The following is a 21,778-nucleotide window of genomic DNA, read 5'->3' as shown; positions in this document are numbered from 1 at the left end:
TATAGGAAAGAGGTGGTTCCAGGCAGAGAAAACACATGCAGAAGTCCTAAGGTGAAAGAGAATATAATACACTTGAAGACGTGAACACAATTCACTATAGACTAAATGCAGAATGAGAATGACAAAAAATAATCATAATTACACTAGAGAGATATGCAGGAGCTGGATTCTGAAGGGTCTTGCCTGCAGCTGTGATGGAGATTGCATTTCCTTCACAGAGCAGGGGGACACCATTAAAGATTTGCAAAAAGAGGACTGAGCACGATCCTGAAGACAGGGCTACTGGTTGTGGAAATCAGGCAGGCCACTGAATCTCTCTGAGTCTCAGTTGTCTCATAATAAATGATAATAAGGACCGTTGTGAAGAATAAAAGAGTCATTTCATACAGTACTCTCAGAACAGTGCCCCAGGAAATATCAGCTCTCCTATTAGAACAGTGACACAGGCAAGCCCTGACTTCGTCAGACACAGTAGTCTAAATCATGCCTTTCATTTCACCTGCTCTTCTTAGTAACACTCCCTAGTGGCAAGTGTGGCAACGGTGCCCTGTGCACAGTGTCCCTGGATCATGTAGATGTTTCAACAGGCGGGTCCCATTCCACCTTGGTTTTCCTTCCACCATTTTCAGGCAAAGTCTGCAAGCCTCCAAGTCTACTAAGAGGTAGGCAATGCATTGGGGCAGGGCAGCAGGCAGAGCCCAGGGCACTGGGCATTCAATGGTGAGTTGCTGGCCAGTGGCCCTTGGAGCCTCACACTCCATCTGAGCTTGGACTCACCAAGGCTTAACTCCTTCCTGGGTTGTTGTGGGCTGGCAGAAACTCACCCTGGAAGCATGCATGCATCTGAATCTTGATGCCCTGTCTTTTTTTTTTTTTTTTTTTTGCTTTGCAGCTTTTGAAAAGTTTTGGTTCACTGGGGCCTGGGGAAGGTAAAAGTTAAAATGTCACCATGCCTCTCTGCCATAGGAAAATCCTGGAAAATTCAGTTCAGTTGAGAGCTTCCTTCTTGTCTCTTTTAGGTGCAATTTTAGTGACTCAGGCAAAATGTGTACGTGTGTGAATAACAACTCCTCCAAACACAGGATGCCCCAGGACACAAGGGATGTTCTCATCTTCAGCCACAGTGCCTCTAAGGATGGAACAGCACACCTAGATATATGGGACCAGAGAATGCAAAGAGAATACTCTCTTTGTTCTGAAGATTTCTTCTCATAAGGACAGAAACTCACATGTGCTGAGTACACGTGCTGAGGGAACCGTCATAGTTGTTTATGCATACATATTATTATTTTACTTTATTAAATCAGTGAAGTAATGGTCAAGATCCTTGATGTTATATGGATGAAAAATCGGCTGCAGAAAGGTCTATAGATTGGACCAGAATTTCATCACAGGGGTCATTTGACTTGAAAGCCTGTGGCATTCCAGTATTCCACTGCAGTTCAGCTGCATTGCTTTAAGCCCGCAGCTCCGCAGAGTGGTTAGAACCTGACCAGCTGTAAATCCCAGCTGTATCACTTCCTGGCTGACATTGGACATGCTACTTAATCTCTCCGTGCTTCAGATTTCTCAACTATTAAAAAAGATAATAAAATAGGACTGTTGTAAATTAAATGAATTAATACTTGTCAAATACTTAGGACAGTGCCTTGTGATTCATAAGTGCTATAAACAAGTTAGCCATTATTTTTACTATAACTGGAAAGGGCACCAAAGTCCCAACTTCATCAGGGAAAATAGGATATTGCCCAATATCTGGGATAAAAGTAAATACATATATAACCACATAAATATATAAAAAAGGAGACAAAGAACATTCAATACCTAACCTTAAGCTTTTTCCAAGAAATCTTCCCTAAAAAAAGAAAGAATGAAAGAAAACCTTGAGGCCAATACATGAGAAATGTTGGTTTAAAAACTATTTTCCACGCAGAGCTAATTCTTTTATTTGCATCTCCCACACTCCCCTTCTCTTGCCCCGCAACTTCATTAAGAATTGAGATGAACTGTATAATACCATCCTCGTCCCATGATTACCATTATTATCGGCATCCCAAAATAAAGCCCATCCAGGGACTCTTAGAGGAGCTTTATCACCATTAAAATCTTCAACCTCAAAGTTTATTCAGCTTATCAGCTACAACTGGGATAATGGAAAGATAGGGATTTAGTGACAGCCCTTAACTGGGCTAAGCACTAAATCCTAAATTGTAGCTGTGGCTACATGTACAGAACTTTCTGTGGACTCTCTCTTCTCAGGATATGTTTGATTTATGAGTTCAGTTCAATTAGCAAATCTCTATTGATCCTTTACTTGTGCAAATAACAATGGGGAATTCAAAAATGTTTAAGATGGGGATTTGCCCTTGAGGAAAATAAAGTCTAACTGGAAAACCAAGGGCTGATCCCACATTAAAAAGTAGTAAGTGGGCCGGTTGCGGCGGCTCATTCCTGTAATCCTAGCACTTTGGGAGGCCGAGTCGGGTGCATCACGAGGTCAAGAGATTGAGACCATCCTGGCCAGCATGGTGAAACCCTGTCCCCACTAAAAAAACAAAAATTAGCTGGGCGTCATGTCGCACACCTGTAGTCCCAGCTACTCGGGAGGCTGAGACAGGAGAATCACTTGAACCCGGGAGGTGGAGGTTGCAGTGAGCTGAGATCGCACCACTGCACTCCAGCCTGGTGACAGAGAGAGACTCCATCTCAACAACAATAAAAAAAAGAAAAGTAGTAAGTGACTGAGTCTGGCTAGGATATCTCTCACACACCGGCTGATATGTACATGAAATCGTTCTATTGCAGTTTCATGTTTTTAATTGAAACTTTTAGCCCCCTCCAAAACCAAGTGACTCTGGGCCAGTGGTTCTCCACCAGCATCGGCATCACCTGGGAGCTAGTGAGAAAGTGAATTCTCAGGCCCTGCCCCAGATCTACTGAATCTGAAACTTTGGGAGTGGGGGAACCAACAACCTGTTTTATCATCTGTCTCAGGTGATCCCAAGTCATGCTACAGCTCGAGATCCACTGGTCTAGGAATTTTACTCTAATCCCCCACCCGCAATTGTACTAAAGGCTTGTGGAGGACACAACATATTTTTACCCAAGCATATGCATTTTGAAGGAGTGCGAATCCAAAGATTCAATGGCTGGTAAAGAGAAGACCCCCAAGGTTTCAATAGCCCATTGGGTTGAATTAATACCCTTTGATGGAAGATTAAAAATGGATGGATAAAAGATTGCCCCAACTCTCAAAGATGAACTGAGAAAGGGTCAATGTTTTCTTTCAAAGTAATGTGGAGGTGACTCCAAGAAATAGTCAAATGATTCATTAGAACTTAAAAGTTCTACAGCACACATCCAGACTGCCAGAATTTATCTGGAAATATGTTTAAAGCTGGCGATACTTAAATGCCCTTCTCAATAATTGGAGGGTGAGAGTGGACAGACGATGACCTCACATTTGACAGCCACGTCTGCCTGTGCCCACAGCTTCCGCCCACAGACCTCCAGGGACAGGAGCAAATTGCACCACAGCTCCCTGCCTGGCCTGGCCCTCCCCAGGCGGCTCAGTGGCTCATGCTGTCCTGTGAGAGCCCCTGCCCCAGAGCGGCCCCACTAAGTGCATGTGGCTCCTGGGCTACCCACAGCCAGGGCAGCCTGCTGGAGCCACAGGGCCAGGGCCATGCAGATGGAGGCCTCTGGGAGCCACCTCCAATCCCTCACCACTCACTCAACCAGTGGCACAGTGTCCCTGTGCCCACACTGAGCCAGCAAGTCCTGCTGTCCACACCCACAAGCTACCTGGAGGGACAGGACCCACCTCCATCCCTCGGAAGGCCTTCCTGGAATCCCACCTTGGCCGCCCACCTGGGTTCCGCCCCGCCCCCCTACCCCCAACCTTGGGGCTTGTGTGGAGCCCTTGGGTGGGGCCAGGGGCCAGGAGGCGGTGGAGTCAGAGGTGGCTTGTTCCCACCTCCAGAGAGGACGCTTCCTCTGTGGCCAGCGCAGACCTGGTGTTGGGCTCACGCTTGCCCAATGAAGGCTTGTTCACACAACCACAGCAGCCTGTGTGGTTTGTGGCGGGGGTTAGGGGTGGAGGGGATGGCAGCAGCTCTGGACACACTGCTGCTGGGCCAGGTGAACAGAGGGACAGACATCAGACAGGCACAAGTTCAGAGGGCCCTAGCCTCTATCCCAGGCCAGGCTGCCATAAGCGGTTGAAGACTAGCCCTGCTAGGACCTCACAAGCCTGGGTGGCCAGGTCCACATAAGCTGGCCCAGTGGGCAGAGGAGGGGGTGGGCGGGGACAGGACATGCCAGTGAGGTGGGGGAATCCAGGCCTCCAAGGTGCTATGTCCAGCTCTGCCCACTGAGCATAAGCTGGCCTTAGCATGAAGCCAGCAGCCAGAGAGCCGCACCTCCGCTCTGGCTTCCTGGGGGTAGTGCAGGCTATCAGTGCCCCGGGTTGGGGGGAAGGACAGAAGGTGTGAGGAGGGGCTTGGGAGGAGGACTCTCCCATGAGTGCCCCTCCCCAGTCTGAGAAACAGGAAGGAGGGAAGGGAGGGGGAGGAAGGAAGCAGAAAGAGGGAGGGATGAAGTCATTTCTGGAGAATGCAGCTGCCCTCCAGGTTCCCTGGGGGAGTCACACGGCATTTTGGTTTTTCTGCAGCTCTCTGCGGGCCAGAGCCTCCCAGGCCCCCTGTCCACCTCGTGCCACACCTTGCACCCTCAGACAGACACACTTCTCCTGCTCCAGGGGTTTTTATTGAACATTCTGGTAGGGTGGGGTTGGGAAGTGTCCTCTCAGCCATCCACCAATAGCCTGGGGGTCTGAGACTCCCGACCCCACTCTGGGCCCATCTTTTGCCTCTCTGGGCAGCGCCCAGGACAGAGGGGCCGGTCTGCGGGGCTGAGTGGGCTTTGTATGGAGGGCAGCATGGAAGGCTGCCTGCCGAGGACAGGCCCTGGGCTAAGAGGGCCTGGGAAGGTACGCCAGGCTAGAGGTCGGGAAGGGTGCCTGAGCAGACACGCCAGCATCCGCTGCTAGGTGCTGGCCAGGGCTGGGGCCTTGGAGCCCCGCTGCTTGTTCATGGTACTCAGGAACTGCTGCACATATGAGGTCAGCAGGTCATCCATCTTGTAGCCCTGGACAGGGGACAGGGTGGGTCAGAGGCTGTGGGTGCAGAGGGCAGGTGGGGTTCCTGGACTCAGGGACCACCTTCTCCTCCTCAGCAACCAGTGGTGCAGGGCATGGAGAAAGGGAAGGCGGGCTCCTGCCATTGGGGGCGTCATTTCTGCCTGCCCTGCTGGAGCTGGGTCTCCCTCCCTCCTCGGAACGGGCCAGGGGTGCAGGGGGTCCCGCCTGGCCTTGCCACCTTGGCTGCTGATTCTGGGGATGCACCCAGTCCCTCTCCAGATCTGCTGGCCCCGCCTGGGCCCTGTGACTGAGCCCTCTTAGTTAGCCACTTGAAAGGGGTGAGGGTGGGGAACCCAGTCTCCAGCAGCTCCATCCTATGCATCTTGGTTGGGAGAAGGGACCTGAGCTCACCAGGGTGGTCTCGCACAGCAGGCGGCTGCCACGGCCCAGGCTCCCCAGTGCCATGTGGAAGTAGGTGCTGCCGCTGCTCCAGCTGGAGATCTTGGTGAAGGGATAGGTGGTGAGCAGGTCCTGGGGGCAGAGAGGGTGGGTGGGCAGGATGCCTCCAGAGCCTGTGGGCTCTGTGTGTGTTAGGGGACAGGAGAGAGGCAGGACACACCGCAGAGGTGACTACAGCCCCACCTGCACGGGTCCCTGGACCTGGTGGCCCCCAGCCCCTCCAGAGGCCCAGCAGCTACCTTGGTCTTGGGGTGGATGAGCAGAACCCCATGTCGGTTGATGGCGATGAGGATGATGTCTGGATAGGAGGGCTCTGAGGTTTGCTGGGACGGAGGGACACGGCGGTCACAGTCCAGCCCGGGAGGCCAGGCTGCACCTCCCAGGAGCTCACCTAGGCCACACGCACACACACACACACACCCACGCCCTCCAGCCTGGCGGCCAGCCCCACCCAAGATGTGTGCTGGTTGACGCTGGGCCTGCCGGGGCAGAGCTGAGCGCAGCCTGCTTGGGTAGGAGGCCCAGGCGTGGGGCAAGGTCTACCTTCACCTCGAAGAAGGCAGACCCGAAGGTGGGCCACCGGCAGATCCACTTCAGGAAGGCCACCTTGGCCTCCTCCACTGTCTTGTCCTTGTGCTTGTCATAGGCCAGAAGGATGCTCTGGGGGACAGGAGGGCCAGTAAGGACTTGGGTGTCCAGAGGCCCCCAAAGCCCTGGTGGGGGCAGCACTTGCCTACCCCAGGGCTAGTACGGTGGGGAGGGGAGGAGAGGAATGCAGCGTGAGACAGAGTCTCAGTGGTGCTGTGGACGGCGTGGGAAGGCGTGGTGTGTGCAGAGCCAGCCCACCCTCCACACCACCCATGTGCTTCCATGTGATCTTGGAGCTCAGGCAGGGCATGGCACTGGGGCAGGGTCCCAGGGAGGAGCAGCAGCCCGAGAACCCTTCCCCAGCCCCATGAGGGACCTTTTTCCACTCCTCCGAGGACATCAGGCGTGTGAGGTTCTCGGGCACCAGTTCCCTCAGGATCTTGGGGACACTAGCCAGCTGGGACCGGTCGTTGTCGAACTGGGCCTTGTAGATGAGGCCCCCCAGGTGGATGGCGTCCTCCCGCGAACACTTGTGGAATCCTCGCAGGTACTTGGGCAGCTCCTGGGTGGTGGACACACTAGGCATGCTGAGTCTCCGGCTGCAGCCCACCCGCCCCCAACCTCTTTCCCGCTCAGATGGTGGGGAGCTGGGGCTTAGCCCACTCCATCCAGGACGGACTGAGAAGGGTAGAGAGTTTCAGGCCAGGGGAATGACCCTGAGTCAGGGCAGGGCCCCCTGACATCTGTGTGGAGGTGATGGACTGCTCCACCCATGTGGTTGGCCCTGCAGGCCACGGCCACTGCTCCATGGGCCACAGGACCCTCTGTCCCACCCTCTCCAAGTCATGCTGCAGGTGCCAGTGCAGTCACTGTCCCCAAACATTGCTGCCCTCTGCTCCTGGTTCCAGAGCCCTCAGGGGCTTAGTCTTCCTACCACATGGGCTGGTACCCAGGGCTGAGGCTGGCCCTGCCCTGGCCTGCTGGCTTCTACAGCCTCAGAACAGGTGTGGGAGGATGGGGGTGGCCCCAGTGCCCACCAGAGCAGCCTGCCCGGTACCTGGTGGTAATGGAGTATGGTGTCCGCATTCACATCCTTCCCCGGGGATATGTTGAGCCACAGTTTCCGCATGAAGTACACCTGGTAGGGGAGCGTCACGGGGGCCCCTGGGCGAGGGCCAGCAGTGGGCACCAAGCCTGTCCCAGCAGGTGCACCAGCCCTGAACCCCTGCCACCCCCACAGAGCGCCTGCCACCTTCCTGCCTGGAAAGCCTCCACCCTTCTTCCTCCCCAGTCCCCATGTTTTCCTTCAAGATTAGTGTAGAGGCTGCCTTCTTCAGGAACGTTCCTGGACTCCCACTCCTGGCCCATGAGGGTCATGCCCCTCAGCCCCGGGGCATCCTTCATCACTCCGCGGTGCAGCTACCTCTGTTCCTGCCTGAGCTGGGAGGCCCTCACCGCTGGGCCCCAGGGCCTGGTTGTCCCCCAAACCCAGGGACACACGGGAATGAATGGATGGATGAATGGGCATGGGCCGCATGGAGGCTGACAGTGCCCCCTCGCCCCACCCAGCCACGCCCTCCCCCAGCTCCACAGAGGCCTCCTCACCTTCTTTCTGGGGCTTGTTCTTCTTCACCCAGTCAGACACCTGCCTCAAGGAATCAAAGAAGAAGTCTCCCTCCTTCTGGCTGATGACCTGGGGAAGGGGAAGGTACAGGGAAGTCGGGTGGCTTCTGGGGACTGTCCTCCTGAGAGGTCTCTGCTGGGCTCTGGTCCAGTGGCCGCCTACGGCCTGGGTGCTGCACTGGAGTTGGCTGTGCGTGGACTATTGGCATGTGGAGCTGGCTCTGCTCCAGGACCCCACCTACCTCCATCTCAGCAGCCCTGGCCGTGCAGCCTGGTCCAGCATGGGTGCCCCTGGCAGGCTGAGGCCCCCCCAGGCAGCACCTAGGGCCCCGCTCACTGCCTGCCCGCCCGCCGTCTGCCCAGCCCCAGCCCAGCCCACCTTGTCTGCAATCTTGATGAAGAGGCTGCAGCCCTCCCAGGAGGCCAGCTGCAGCCTGGTGGCAATGCTGTCACACACATCCCGCACCCGTGTGTTGGCAACTACCTCCAGCATCTGGACAGAAAGGCAGCTGGTGAGGCCCGGGGCCTGGCTAGGGGCCAGCACAGCCCAGGATGAGCCTTCCTAGCCTGGCACTTTTGCTCCTTCATGAAACCTGGGTTGGATGTGGTCTGCCCTGAGCAGGGCAAGCCTCCCTTCCAGAACCCTGGCCAGAGGATCACGTTGTTTAGTCCCAGCATTCGCTGTCCTGGGGCCCCGGAGGCCTGGCCTTTTGACTCGCCTTGAGAGCCCAGCTGCCAGACTGTGGGAACTTCCTGTTACTGGGACCCAAACGTCAAGGCCAAAAAGACCATCCTGCTGTTGGAGAGGGCGTGAGGCGACACTGCCCACCTTGGCCTCTCAGCCCGCTTGTCTTTGCTGCCCCTGGTCAAGGCCTCTGTGTCACAGCTGGGTCCTGGTGGTCTTCCACCTGTCCTCTGGCCCCTTTGTTCCCCCAGCAGCCATGGCAGGCTCTGTGCACAAGACACACACAGTGGGGATACCTGCTGTCCCACACCCCAGCTGGTCAGAAGCCCCTAGGGGCCCCCAAGTCCTGGGACTCACCCTTGCTGCCCACCCCTCTGTCCTCTCTCCTGTGTCCTGGGCCTGGATCCCCCAACTCATACCTTGGGACTGGCCTGACTTCTGAAGCACCCAAGGGCAGGCGGGGCCTGCATCCCATGGGGAGAGGGCGGGAGACTGTTGAGGATGGGACAGCCCTAGAAAAGGCTCTCCGGGGTTACCAAGGAGCAGGCTGGGCCAGGAGGGAGAGTGCCCCATGACCTCCGGAGGCCTGAGACTTGCCGTGTAGACCAGAGCAGGGCCTCACCTCGCTGGTGTCATTGGGGAGGTAGATCTTGTGGCAGATGCGGGAGACGTTCTGCTCCGCGGCCTCCACCTCCACCTGGTGCGGGGGCTGCTTCCGGGGCCCTGTCCTGAGGGGGACAGTGCGTGCTGCAGGTGCCACCCCCACCCTCATCCTCACCCATGCCCCAGCCCCGACGTGGGCCCTAAACCATGTGCCAGAAACAAAAGAAAACCCCAGTGACCATCACTGGGGTGGTGCCAGCCCCTCGCATGTCCCAGGGGCTGCCCCTGGCTCCATGCGGCCTCAGAGGCAGTGATGGTGCAGCTGTGCCCACAAGCCTGGGGCACACACGGGGAAGGGCCAGGCCAGGGGCTCCTGGGGAGGCACCAGCGGGCAAGGCTGGCAGTGTTCTTGTTCTTGCACAACAGGGGCATCGGGCAGGGGCCAGGGACTCTGGCAGGGCCTCTGTGGGGCGCCCACCTCCCTCTGTGACCATGGCTGCCACTGAAATCATGGCCACTCCCACGGTCAACCTGCCCTCCTCACGGCCATAGGAGGCCCAATCCTGCCTCCCAAGCTGACACCGGCTTCTGGAGAGTCCTCCCGGGACCACGAGCTCCTGGAAGGCTGGCCAGGCCCCACAGCATCCCAGGTCTGCGGGCCCAGGGCCAATGCTGGGGGCTGGAGGCACTGGGCTCACCTCAGGACCCTCTGGATGCGGCGGCTGCAGTCGGGGGCCAGCAGCTTCCCCCTCCGAGTGTCTATAAACTTCTGGGCGTGGGGCAGCAGCCCCTTGCTGGGTGGGAAGAGGCCCGTGCACAGCCACAGCAGCTGCCAGCCCCGCTCCTCGCTGTGCCTGAAGGGTGGCGTTTGTCAGCCGGGAAGGGCCCCTCAGGGGGCCCAGGCCAGGCAGGCACCTTGGGGAGCAGAGATGGATGTGAGAGCTGCCTGGGGTCTAGAGGGCCCGAGGGGGAGGGCACCTGCCAGGCTGCATCATGCCAGCTGTGCCTGGCTGCCTGATGCCACGGGCTTTCACACCTTCAAGATGGGGGTGGGTAGGCATTGCACCCATTTTGTGGAAGAGGACACTGAAGCTCAGAGAGGCCATGGCCTGCCAGGTCACACACACAGGGTGGGAGCAGGCAGGGCCATCCTCTCCTGCTCTGACCACCCCTAGGACAACAGCAGAGCAGACCAAGGGCCCCAACCGTTCCCACTGCTGATGCAGGTGCCCAGGCAGGGGTTCCGCCACCACGAGCTGTGGTGTCCTCTCTGAGCCTCAGTCTCGCCTCAGGGGCTGGGATGAGGACTGGGGGTGCCAGCTCGGACTGGCCGCCGCCCCACCAGACCTGTTGGAGTTGTGCGTCAGCTGCTTCAGGATCTGGCAGTAGACCTCGTCCTGCAGGGCCAGATGCTGCAGGGCCAGTGTGAAGATCTGGTCGGTGAGCTCCAGGGTGGGCCAGGCCTGCCGAGAAGGGTAGTCACCCATGTACCGGAGGATGGGTGTGGCTGTCAAGGAGCATGGTGCTGGGGCGGCCCCACGCTGACACAGACTGGGGATAGATGCTGACCCCGACCTGGGCCCCTTGCTGACCCCAACCCCAGCCCTGTGGTGAGCCATGCGTGGGCTCTGCCCCGCCACTCCGGGTTTCTCAGATCTCCTGGGCTCTCCTGCCCTAGAGCACAGCTATAGGGCCAGGAGGTGCTGGGTGCCTCTGCCCTGGGGTTGACGAGGCGCAGGCAGGCTGGTGGGGAAGGATATCGACAAAGATCTGGCAGGCGATGTCCCAGAGGTCGACGTTGGCGTGGACTCGCTTGAGCAGCGGCTGTCGCAGTGGCTCAGAGGAATAGGCCCACAGGTGGCCGCGGGCACGGGCCAGGGGCAGCACAGCCATGCTCACTATATCCTTCTCTGGAGCCCTGTGAGGTCAGAGGCCGGCGTGAGGCCTGCCCTGTGGCCTTCTCTGTCCCACGCTTCTCTGTCCTCTGACACCCCTGAGTGGCTGTGGGAGGGTCAGAGCACCCCACTCTGCTGCAAGCCCCTCCTGACTCCCCTGGCCTGGGAAGGCCAGGCAGGCTCCACATGGGTGGCGTGGCCTCTCTGCAGCTCTCAGTGGGTGCAATGAGGTGGAGCGGGGCTGGGAGCAGGGGTGCAATGGGGCAGGGTGGGGCTGGGAGCAGGGGGTGCAATGAGGTGAGGTGGGGCTGGGAGGTGGGGGTGCAATGAGGTGGAGCAGGGCTGGGGAGGCACCTGAAGAACTCATAGGAGAACTCCTCCAGGGTGTGTGGCTTTTCCTTGGGTGGCTCCTCAGTACGTGGCTCTGCGAACTGCCCCTCCTGAGCCGCCAGCTTCCTCTTCTCTGGTGACATGGCAAGCAAGCTCTGGAGGGGGCACAGGCCTGTGGGTGCCCAGGAGCCACCGCCCATGAGGTCCTTCCTGCAGGCTCCTCCTGGCCTGGTGGCCTCAGTGACTTGGGAGGGGTCAGGCCCAGGGCTGAACAGGCCAGGGCTTACCCACACCCCTGTCACCTGCTGTGTGACCCAGGACCGTGACTCTACCTCTTGGTGCCTGTCTCCTTTCCCTTGGGAGGATGAGTGCCAATGGCTGTGGCACCCACATCACCCGTTCTGGGGACCACGGCACTCTGGGTTTCTCAGACCCCCACTTCCCCAGCTCCCCTTCTCCATGGGGCCACCTCTCACCCCAGCCCTGCCTGCCTAGTCTGCCACCAACTTCAGGCCTCAGCACAAATGTCCCTCCCTCGGGGATGCCTTCCCAGACAGGGTGAGCTCCCCACCCTATTATCTGTCCCTCTCTTTGGTGGCACTTTGCACAGTTGCCATCCATGTGTCATTATCTGCCCAAATGTCTGCCCTGAGGGTGGAGCTGCTATTGTGCCCAGACTCGTACCACAGGCACAGGGCACATACTCAGCACTCAGTATGTACATGTTGCAATGCTTGCCATTCCTGCCTCCCGAGAGGCTGGTCTTTGGGGCTGGGGTGGGTGGTTCCCTTGTGCAGGGAGAGACTTGGGCCCCCCTGGGTCAGAGTGTAAATGAGGCAGAGAAAGATTGGGTTTGTCTCCAGGACACACCCATGATGGAAGAGGCAGGGAACACCCATTTACTGGGCACCTGCTAAGTACCAAGAGCTGGGCTGGCACTGCACACACACCTTGCCACAGGAATAGTGGGGGCTGCCCAGGTGGCCCTCCTGGCCTCTGCTAGGTGGGCTGCAGGCCCTGAGCTAGGCCTCCCAACTAGGCATCCCAGGACCGCTCCACCCTGCCCTGGGGTACCCAGGCTGAGGACAGGGGAGCGTGCCAGTTACCAGCAGCTGTGCCGAGGGCTTAGTGACCGTGGGGATGGTGTAGAGGCAAGCCGTGGGCACCAGCCCCATCTTGCCTGTCCTGTCATTCTGGCCGAGGGTCCAGTTCTCAGAGGCCAGCAGCCCCTGCTTCTTTGTCAGGACCAACAGGTCCCCCTTCTTGAAGGCCAGGAGGGTGGCATCATCTGTAAGGGCAGGGAGGCTGCTATTTGCTGAGGGCTCTGCAGGGGCCAGAGGCTGTGCTGGCATTTCATGGATCATCTCCTTTGACAGATGAAACCGAGGCATAGAGTGGTGGGCAGAAGACCACTCCAAGAGTGAGTGATGGTGGGACTGGAACCTCAGGGGCCTCAGACGGCTGTCACCTGCTGCAGCTGCACAGGCACAGAGTCCAGGGTGGACGGGGGCTCGAGAGCTCTGACTGCAGCCCTAGCCCTGGGAGACCCTCGGAGGGCTGACCAGGAGCCAGGGATGAGGGAGGGGAGGATACACAGGCTGGCAGTCCCCACGCGTGGCCTGAATGCTGCCTGCCTCTCTAGTCCCCTTCCTTATCTGGAATTTGGAGATGGCAATCCTCTTTCCCTCCTGCGGTGGCCGTGAGGACTGAATGGGGCGATAGGGCAGCACATCTTGGCTGACATTTCTCACTGCCCAAAGACCACACACACAGCCTCTTCTACTACATCCTAACCAGCACCCCCTTCTGAAGCCCCTGTACTAACCACGCCACCCACCACCCATGACCGCCCGGCCAGCAGCCTGGGCCAGCGGGGGTCCTGGGGCTTTGTCATGCTCCCCCATAGCCCACAGACACAGCCCAGCTCTCGCTGGAGTGCTGGCTTGCAGGAGAGCTGTGGCCAAGAACTAGGCTGCCACCCCCTTGAGCTGTGTGACCCTGGGTGAGCTACTTCCATCTCTGGGACTCTGGCCTCGTGTCTGTACAATGGGATAATGGGGTGCTTTTGCAGCAGTGCACTGTGGGGATAGTGTTCAAAGCTTCTCTGGGCTGGGGGCTGGCCCTTCTCGGTGCTTCTGCAGCAGTGCAGCGCTGAGCATGGCTGGCCTATGCGGGGCTGGAGACCACCTCCTTTAGCCCCTCATTTTGTAGAAGAGGAAGCAGTGGCTGAAAGAAGGCAGAGCCTTGCCTAAAGCTGCCCCCACAGAACTTTGGGGCCCTCCCTCCCTCTGCTTGCCTTGCAGCTGCTGTGTGGAGACGAGCACGCCGCCTCCCTACAGACCCCATGTGCGGCCCTCCCCCCACCCCACCCAGTCTGGCACCTGTGGCCTTCCTGTCCTGCAAGGCCATGGCGAACACGGACCTCTCCTTCAGGCCCTCCAGGAACAGGGCCACCAGCTCAGTGATGGCCACACTGCTGGGCGACACAAACTCGTACTCCTCATGCATCGTGGAGAGCAGTAGCCTCTGCCCGCCCTGGGCCTCCCTGGAGATAAAGGGCAGCGTGACCAGGAGCCCCCTCCACCTCCCCCTGATCCAGCCCCTACACAGCCTCGGGAGGTGGGGTGGGGGGTCCTGAGTCACAGATGAGGACACAGAGCTGCTCTGCCAGGGCCAGGACCAGGCCAGACACCACTGTGGGTCTGGACAAATGAAGGACAGCGGAGCACAGGACCTCTCAGAGGCTGAGAGTGGTGCAGCCCATGTGTGGGGTCGGCTCTGGGCAGATAATGAGGTGGCTGGTGTGCAGGGACACCACAGGGACACTGCAAAGGTCAGAGCTGAGATGAGCTGCCGGCTCTGCCATGTGCTTACTCTGAGCCACCTAGCCTCGGCGTGCCTCAGTTTACACATCTGCTCATCTGCAGAATGGGCGATGCTTTCAGTACTTCGTGGCATACAGGAAAGTGCCCAGCATGGTCAGCATCAGTGAGAGGTGGCCAGTGGGGAGTGGTGGCCACTGTACACCTGGCACAGCCCAGAGATGCACGTGCCACTCTGTCGTGTGCTTTAACCAAGGGGCGCTCTGGCAGGGCTTGGATGGGACTTCCCAAAGGGCATGGAAAAGTTCCCAGTCAATAAGAGCCATGGAGGCCCATGGGAGTGGGGGTCAGCCCCAGCCTAAGAGGCCCCCCAGCCTAAGAGGCCCCCCAGCCCTGCCCTGTGCCCCAGGACACACCAGGCACTGTCCCTTGCCGCTCTCCCAGACAATCTGTACCCTCCAGGCCACCAGTTCTCGTCCATGACAAAAAAAGGAGCCTTCTAAATAAGCGCCCGCCAGAGGCTGCATGCTTCCCTGCCCTTTCTGGGTGGATCTGGGTTTCAAAGAGAAGCTGCCAGTGCAACGCATGATGCCCCAACGGAGTACTTCATGGGCAGTACAGCCTGGTGCAGGAGGGTGGGGCTCCGAAGTACAGCAGCCATCGTATATGATGATTCTTGTCCCTCCACCCCGGCCTGTTACCCGGGACAGCACGCCGCCCCTCTCCCCATCTCTCCCCAAGCCCCCAGATGCATCAGTCCAAGGACTCAGGGTGTAAGAAGAGATCTTCCCTCAGGGCCCGCACCTGTTGGTGGCCAGACCCATGACCTCTGGGAAAGAGAGTTCCAGCAGCATCTTCTCCCGCTGGTCCAGGAAGCAAAGCCCCTTCCAGTTAACAGCCAAGATCAGCTGCGTCTTGGGCAGGCGGGGGCCTGGCCAGGAGAGACGGCAGTGTGAAGGCTGCATGGGACCCCTGGGTGCCCAGCCCATACCCGCTCCCTGCCCCCCCCATCAGATGCCATTACCTGAGAGTGTGATGACTTCAAACAGCCGGGAGAAGAGCAGCGGCCACTGCAGGCGGGCGGCGTCCACCACCTGCTCTCGCACGGCCAGTGGTGTGGCTTGCCTCTGAGTGTATGGGGCCTGAGGGGGAGATCCTGGATGTCACCTCCATCACCTGCCTCCCCTAGTGAATCCCTCACCTAGTGCTCAGGGTAAAAGAGTTGATGGATCCTTCTGAGAAGGCTCTACAAGGCCACTGTCTGGAGACGGATCCTGTAGGGAGGCACCTGGGATGTCCCCAGGGACTGGTGCAGCCCTATCATTTTTTTTTTCTTTTTGAGACAGAGTCTCGCTCTGTCACCCAGGCTGGAGTGCAGTGGTGCGATCTCAGCTCACTGCAAGCTTCGCCTCCTGAGTTCCAGCGATTCTCCTGCCTCAGCCTCCTGAGTAGTTGCGACTACAGGCGCGTGCCACCGCGCCTGGCTAATTTCTGTATTTTTAGTAGAGACAGGGTTTTGCCACGTTGGCCAGGCTGGTCTCAAACTCCTGACCTCAGGTGATCCACCTGCCTTGGCTTCCCAAAGTGCTGGGATTACAGGCATGAGCCACCATGTCCGGCCTGGCGCTGCCCTATTCTACCTGGGAGGGGTGTGGGGACCCTTTAGGAGGAGGGAGGAAAGCCATCCCGTCCCCTCATTAGCATCTGTAGGGTGGGGCTGCGCTAGCTGTGGAAGGCGCTGTCTGTGTGCCCCAGCCCATGCTCGCTCTTGCCAGCCTATGCCTTGCGGGACTGTGACTCGTTCCGTGCAGGAGGGCATCTTGCTCCGAGTCTGTGTCCCGGGTGCCTCTCTTCTTTCTTCTCTGGAGCTCTTCTGTGTCTCTGGGAGCCTCTCTCAGGGACCACCTCTAGCTCCTTGTCTTCCAGTCTCCTTCCTTCCTCTTTTCTAACTCCCCGCCTTCACCCATTCCTCTCCCCAGCACCACTGTGCTGTGTCCATCACCGACTATAATATCCAACCGAACTCTCTTTTCACTGTTTGTTGAATACAGTGTTATTTCTTAGAAAAGTGGCTGGGTATTATTCATATACTGGCTTTGGGAATGTAATAAATCCATCAAATTTGAAGGGTGATTTGAAAATATTCTATATGTATCAAATGTTTAGAACGTCCATACACTCTGGCCCGTGGGGTTCCCATGCACCCAGCGAGGGGATGCTGAGGCCCAGAGGCAGGCAGGGGGGCCCCCAAGGCCATGGTATGGTCAGCAGTCAGCTGCTACGGGTGCCCTGTCATGCCAAGAAGCCAGGGCCTGGCCAGACACCACAGTGCAGACCAGCACAGGGACCCATCCAAGATGCCAGCTTGGAAGGAAGAAGGTGGCATGGGTCTGTGACAGAGAGCTGAACTGAGTGGGACTGCTTAAACCTGAAGGGACAGGGCTCTACTTAACTGTCAAGCTGAGGCTTGTTCCCCAGGGGGTGGGGGTTGTGGGGAGGGAATCCATCTCCTCTGTATAGCACAAGCCCCCCCGACCTCCCAAAGGAGAGCCCTCAGGTGGGTGCCTGAGCTGCATGCAGGCTGACCTTGGCACAGGCGGCAGTGACGAGGCTCGCCCACCTGTCTGGGGGCTTGGTCCTGTACAGCTTGTGGGGGATGCAGCTGGGCAGCAGCTCCTGGACAGCCTTGCTCTCTGCTGAGGCGCCGAGCTGCACGTAGCAGTGCCGGGCCAGCAGCTCAACCAGCTCTTCCTCCTGCACAGCCCAGGGCACCCACGGGGGCGAGTGAGACAAGTGAGAGCTCCCCCCTTCCCCAGGATGCCCCTGTCCTGTGGCCGAGCTCTTGCCCCAACACAGGGGAGCTAACCTGTGGCTCGGGCAGGACCTTCCCCCTCCCTGCATGCCCTGACTGGGCCACCATGCAGGCCGGGAATCCCAGAGGCCTTGGCCAGAGCCTCACAGGCCCTCTGCCTGAGGACAACGGCTGCTGTCCAGTTCTGGGGTGGACCCAGCAGGGTTGCTCCGAGTGACAAGGCATTTCCTCATCTGAGCTCCAGTCCTTGCTTGTCAAGGGAGACCAGTAGCCACCCTTGCAGAGTTTCTGCCCGGGCTCAGCTGGGCAGGACCCAAGGAGCCCCTTCCCTCTGGAAGACCAAAGCATCTTGGAGCCTGGTGCCCCTGCCACTCCCTGCCCATGCCTCTTCCAGGCGGGCTTCCTATGCTGCTATGGCTGCCTCCAGTGGGTCCCAGAACAGCATATTCCTGACTCGGCACAGGGAGGGTTGTGCCTGCTGCCCCCAGAACTTCAGGGACACAGACACTCTGCTTTCTCACAATCCCCTACAAAAGAGCTCCCGGTACGCTCTGCACAGTCCAGATGAGAGCCCCTCCCTAGTCCCCCAGTCAGATGAGGGCCCGGGGCTCAGCGGTGACAGGACTTTCCAAGGTCACAATGCCAAGAAGATGGGGAGGTGGGATTCAGACTTAGGTGTTAGGGCTCCAAGGCCACGTTCTTGACCACCAGGTCTCACTGCCCCATAAACAGAGCAGGAGAGGTGAGGCCAGGCAGGCCTGGGCCCTCTGGGACCTGCTGCCGGAACCACGGACCCTGGAGGCTTGGACAAACCTGTGGCCCAAGCGAGGAGGAAACAGAGGCTGGGCCTGGAAGGGACCTGCACCCTTGTGACCCCCTTTCCTGGCCCCCGTTCCTCTGCCCTCAGCCTCCTGCCCCCCACCCCCAACCTTCTACCTGGCCTCAGAAGCCAGTTGGGTGCCTCCTCTATGGGATATTTCCCGATGGCAAAGCCTAGGGTGGACCTGGCTCTCAGGCCCCTCACCTTCTCGAAGCTGTACTCGCCAGACCAGACTCCATGGAGGACTTGGCGGTAAATAAGCTCGGTGCTGATGGGATCCTCCTGGGAGTCGTGCCAGGGGGTGAAGAATTCCTTCCGGAAGTAGATGCGCCAGGGTGACTGGCGCTGGCTCTCGCCCCTCTCCTGGGCCAGCTGCTCACACTGGGCGATGGCATCCATCATGTGGTCGCGCCCGCTGCCCAGGGACCAGAACTGAGGCCAGAGTCAGGGAGCAGGGGTTAGCGGCTGTTGCATGCCCGACCCCATGGGGACGCCCACCGTCAGCTTGTGCACATGGAGGACAGGGCCTGGGGCCCCTGGAGCCCAGCGTGGGCTGAGTGGACACTGCTCAGCCTGTGTGGACACCTGAAGGGCTTCTCCACACAGCAATGGCCCATCTGCCACTCCCCATTACTCTCCCTGCAGCCCCTTCCCTAAGGAGGCAGATATGAGTCTGGCCGATGTGACTCGGCTCTGGCACCTCGGTTGGATGACTGGTGTGTGTCTGAGTCTGAGGGTGTGGGCGTGGAATTGGGGGTGCCTGTGTGGGTGGTGAGGGTCTGTGCCGGTGTGATCCTCCATGTTTGCTGCAGGGGTGTCCACAGCTCCTGGGCGCGAGGGAGTTTGGCGCAGGAGACTGGTGTGAGTGCCTGATGTCTGTGCATGGCTGCTGGGTGGGGGACCAGGTGTGCACACGGCACTGCTGGGGCTGAGGCGCAGCTGTGAGGTGACCATGTGAGTGCGGGAGGGCAGGCTGTTTGCTGTGTGTGTGTGTGTGTGTGTGTGTGTGTGTGTGTGTGTGTGTGCACCTGCCTGTGCCTGGTGCCTGGGAGGGTAGGCAGTGCTGTGCCTGGTGGCTGGGAGGGTAGGTGGTGGCTGGGCTGGAAAGGTGAGAAGGCTTGAGCCTTGGGGTGCTCTCCCTGGGTGTTATGAGGGAGGCAGCTGACCGGCAGGGTGCCTGGCCGGTACCTTGTCATACACGGCGACCTGGAGGGAGAAGCCCAGGTGGTCGCTGAGGCCCTGCTTGTGAGCGATGTGCATGCACATTTCCCGAGATGTGGAGGCTGAGTCCACGGGGACAGTCAGGCTCTCTCCAGTGGCCAAGATGACTTGGATGGGGATGTGCTTCTTGGACTTGACAGCCTGGGGACAGATGAGATTTAGTCTCCCGGCCTCTTGGAACCTATGGACAGGAGGCCGGCCCCCCATCCACCACCTCTCTCCTCTCCCCAGCCCATGGGCCCTGCTTGCCATCCCGTGGGTTCCCAGGGGTGGGCCCTATGAAGCCCCAGGCCATGGGCTTGGCATGGAAAACAAAATTCAGACAAACATGTGTTTGCCGCTGGAAGCACAGCCACCAGGCAAGAGCAATGTTAGCCACAGGCATCCAGGTCCTCCTGGACCTCCAGTGGGGGCAGCCTCAGGCCATAGTGGCTGCTTTTATGAGAATCCTGAGCTTGGTGTGGTTCAGTGACTTCACCTCAAAGAAGACCAGGAACTCTTGGGAATCTGAGTCCAGGACTCGGGAACATTTTGGGGCCTTTACGTATTGTTCCCTTGTGTCAACGTGCACAGCTACTGCAAGTTCACCTACAATTCCAGGGCTCGTGGGAGGGAGCCCCTGTGGGCTCGGGGCCAGGGTGAGAACAGAAAGAAGGTGCAGCGGAAGTGAGCCGCAGCTCCTGGTGTAGGGCACCTCGGGCCACAGGGCGGGCACCTGCCAGGGTTAGGCTGGGGCCAGAGCTTTGTGTAGAGCCGGGTGCAGGGGTGCTCTTGCCACCCTGGCTGGCTGTTATGAATGACCCTTCCTGAGAAAACAGCGAGAATTCACAGATGACACAGTTGCCAAAGCAGGTCGAGGTGGCACAGGTGCCCAATAGCAATGCCACCAAGGATGCCAACCATGGTGTGACTACTGCCCTTGTCACCAAGTGAAATGCCCTTGGAGGGGAGAGCTGGAAGCAACTGGCGCGCCGTAATGCTAATGCATGGGTCCGGTGATCTCCCCCTTAGCTAGTGGGGCCCTAAAGGAATATGGATTTGGAGATGAGGGCCACGCTTGGGGAGGCCAATCCCCAGGGGCACTCACAGGGACCACTGGCATGGGAGGTACTGCAGAGGAGATGGCGGGGCTCAGAGGACAAAGTTCTGTCCTAGGAGAAGGCACCCCATGAGCTGTGCTGGGGGTCCCTGGGGGCCTGCACTACCCCACCCTGCCCGCTCCCACCCCTGCCAGCCCCTACCTGCAGCTCCAGCCAGGTGGGGGGCTCCGCACGCACCCCATTGGCATAGGTGCGTCTCAGGCGCTCGGCACAGAAGGGGCCATAGTTTGCCGGCCCTTGGCCAATGAAGTTCAGTAGATACTGGTGGGTGAGGAGGGAAGAAGGGAGGAAGACACTCAGAAAGGCCAGTTTCTACTTACTGCCCAGGTGGACTTAAAAATTATAATACTCAGTGTGTAAGGTGCATTGAGGTGGCACCCTCACATCCATTAGAAGGATCACAGATCAGTGTGTTTCTGAGGAGCAGTTTGGCAACAAGTTTTAAATGGTGCATAGTCTTGATGTGTGCACACTCTTTGTCACGATAATGCAGGCCTATCCTAAAGGTGGATGTGTGGTTTTCTATCATGGTGGCATCTATGGTGATGAGTGACTAGAAGATGGACTTTAAATGCCCACCCACAACTCCAGTGCCTTCTGGAACAGCGAGGCATCAAGCTGGCATCTGGGAGGTTGATACCATGAGAAAACATAATGAAGACAGTAAATGAAAAGTGCAGGGCCAGGCGCGGTGGCTCACGCCTATAATCCCAGCATTTTGGGAGGCCAAGGTCGGAGGATCACCTGAGGTCAGGAGTTTGAGGCCAGCCTGGCCAACATGGTGAAACCCCATTTCTACTAAAAATACAAAAATTAGCCTGGGGTGGTGATGCACACCTGTAATCCCAGCTACTTGAGAGGCTGAGGCAGGAGAATCACTTGAACCTGGGAGGCAGAGGATGCAGTGAACCAAGATCGCTCCACTGCACTGCAGCCTGGGCGACAAAGTGAGACTCCATCTCAAAAAAAAAAAAAAAATGCAGAAGAGTCCATGTCCCAAACACGCTCAAGAAAACACGCTGAGGCTCTTTTTGTCTCACAGAGAGATGTTATTCCTTCTGCCTTGGGGAAGGGAGGAACAGCCTGGAAGGGTTTACTGGTGTCAGGAGCAGCCTGAGTGCCATGCGCAGATGGCTTCAGTGACCATGGTTCCTGCTGTCCTCAAGGGGACATGTGAGAAAGTGTTTTCTGTTTGATCACAAGGACCCTGTAACACCACAAAAGGCCAGAAGAAAATATTAATGGAAGATAGCTCTGAGTGTGGGGGTGACTTTTATTTTGGTTTTAGACGTTCTGCATTTCCACATATTACTTTTATAATCAGAATTTAAAGGCATATTAAATCAGTGAAGCTTGGGGCCACTAACACTCAGCCAACCCACCTCCATTTTCAGTCCTAAAAACTAGAAAGAGGTGCCGTGGCCCATCTCCAGGCAGGGCCCACTCCTGGACACCTGTCTTTTCAAGGCCCGTGTCATCTACCTTCTCATTTTAGTCTTGAAGCGCCATCCTGGCACCTGAGCCAAAGTGAAATGGCCCTGCAGACCCTGTGTAGTGGCTGGAAGGAGCCAGGAGCAGGGTCCTCTTTTCCAGATGGGGAAACTGAGGCCTGGAGAAGCATAGGCATGGCTACCCATCTGGCCTGCAGGAGCAGGAGAAATGGGCCACGGACTGGAATCT

General features: G+C 58.2%; 1 protein-coding gene across 1 annotated transcript; it reads right to left on the bottom strand.

The window, feature by feature from the left end:
• Positions 1 to 5,011: 5,011 nt before the first annotated feature.
• LOC116464377 (unconventional myosin-VIIb-like) lies at positions 5,012 to 20,359 on the bottom strand (the record flags this gene model as incomplete). Its single annotated transcript, XM_032147629.2, has 21 exons — positions 5,012 to 5,148; positions 5,552 to 5,671; positions 5,839 to 5,922; positions 6,143 to 6,259; positions 6,564 to 6,749; positions 7,245 to 7,351; positions 7,793 to 7,880; positions 8,190 to 8,303; positions 9,118 to 9,223; positions 9,797 to 9,952; positions 10,446 to 10,599; positions 10,859 to 11,016; positions 11,348 to 11,478; positions 12,430 to 12,611; positions 13,705 to 13,868; positions 14,950 to 15,076; positions 15,170 to 15,287; positions 16,732 to 16,899; positions 17,982 to 18,209; positions 18,966 to 19,139; positions 20,240 to 20,359. Coding segments are annotated over 21 exons (2,904 nt in total), but the record flags the coding sequence as incomplete, so codon positions are not given.
• Positions 20,360 to 21,778: the final 1,419 nt, after the last annotated feature.

This window comes from Hylobates moloch, unplaced genomic scaffold, assembly GCF_009828535.3.
Source record: "Hylobates moloch isolate HMO894 unplaced genomic scaffold, HMol_V3 SCAFFOLD_520, whole genome shotgun sequence".
NCBI classification, from domain to species: domain Eukaryota; kingdom Metazoa; phylum Chordata; class Mammalia; order Primates; family Hylobatidae; genus Hylobates; species Hylobates moloch.
This window is presented reverse-complemented; position numbering and strand designations above follow the sequence as displayed.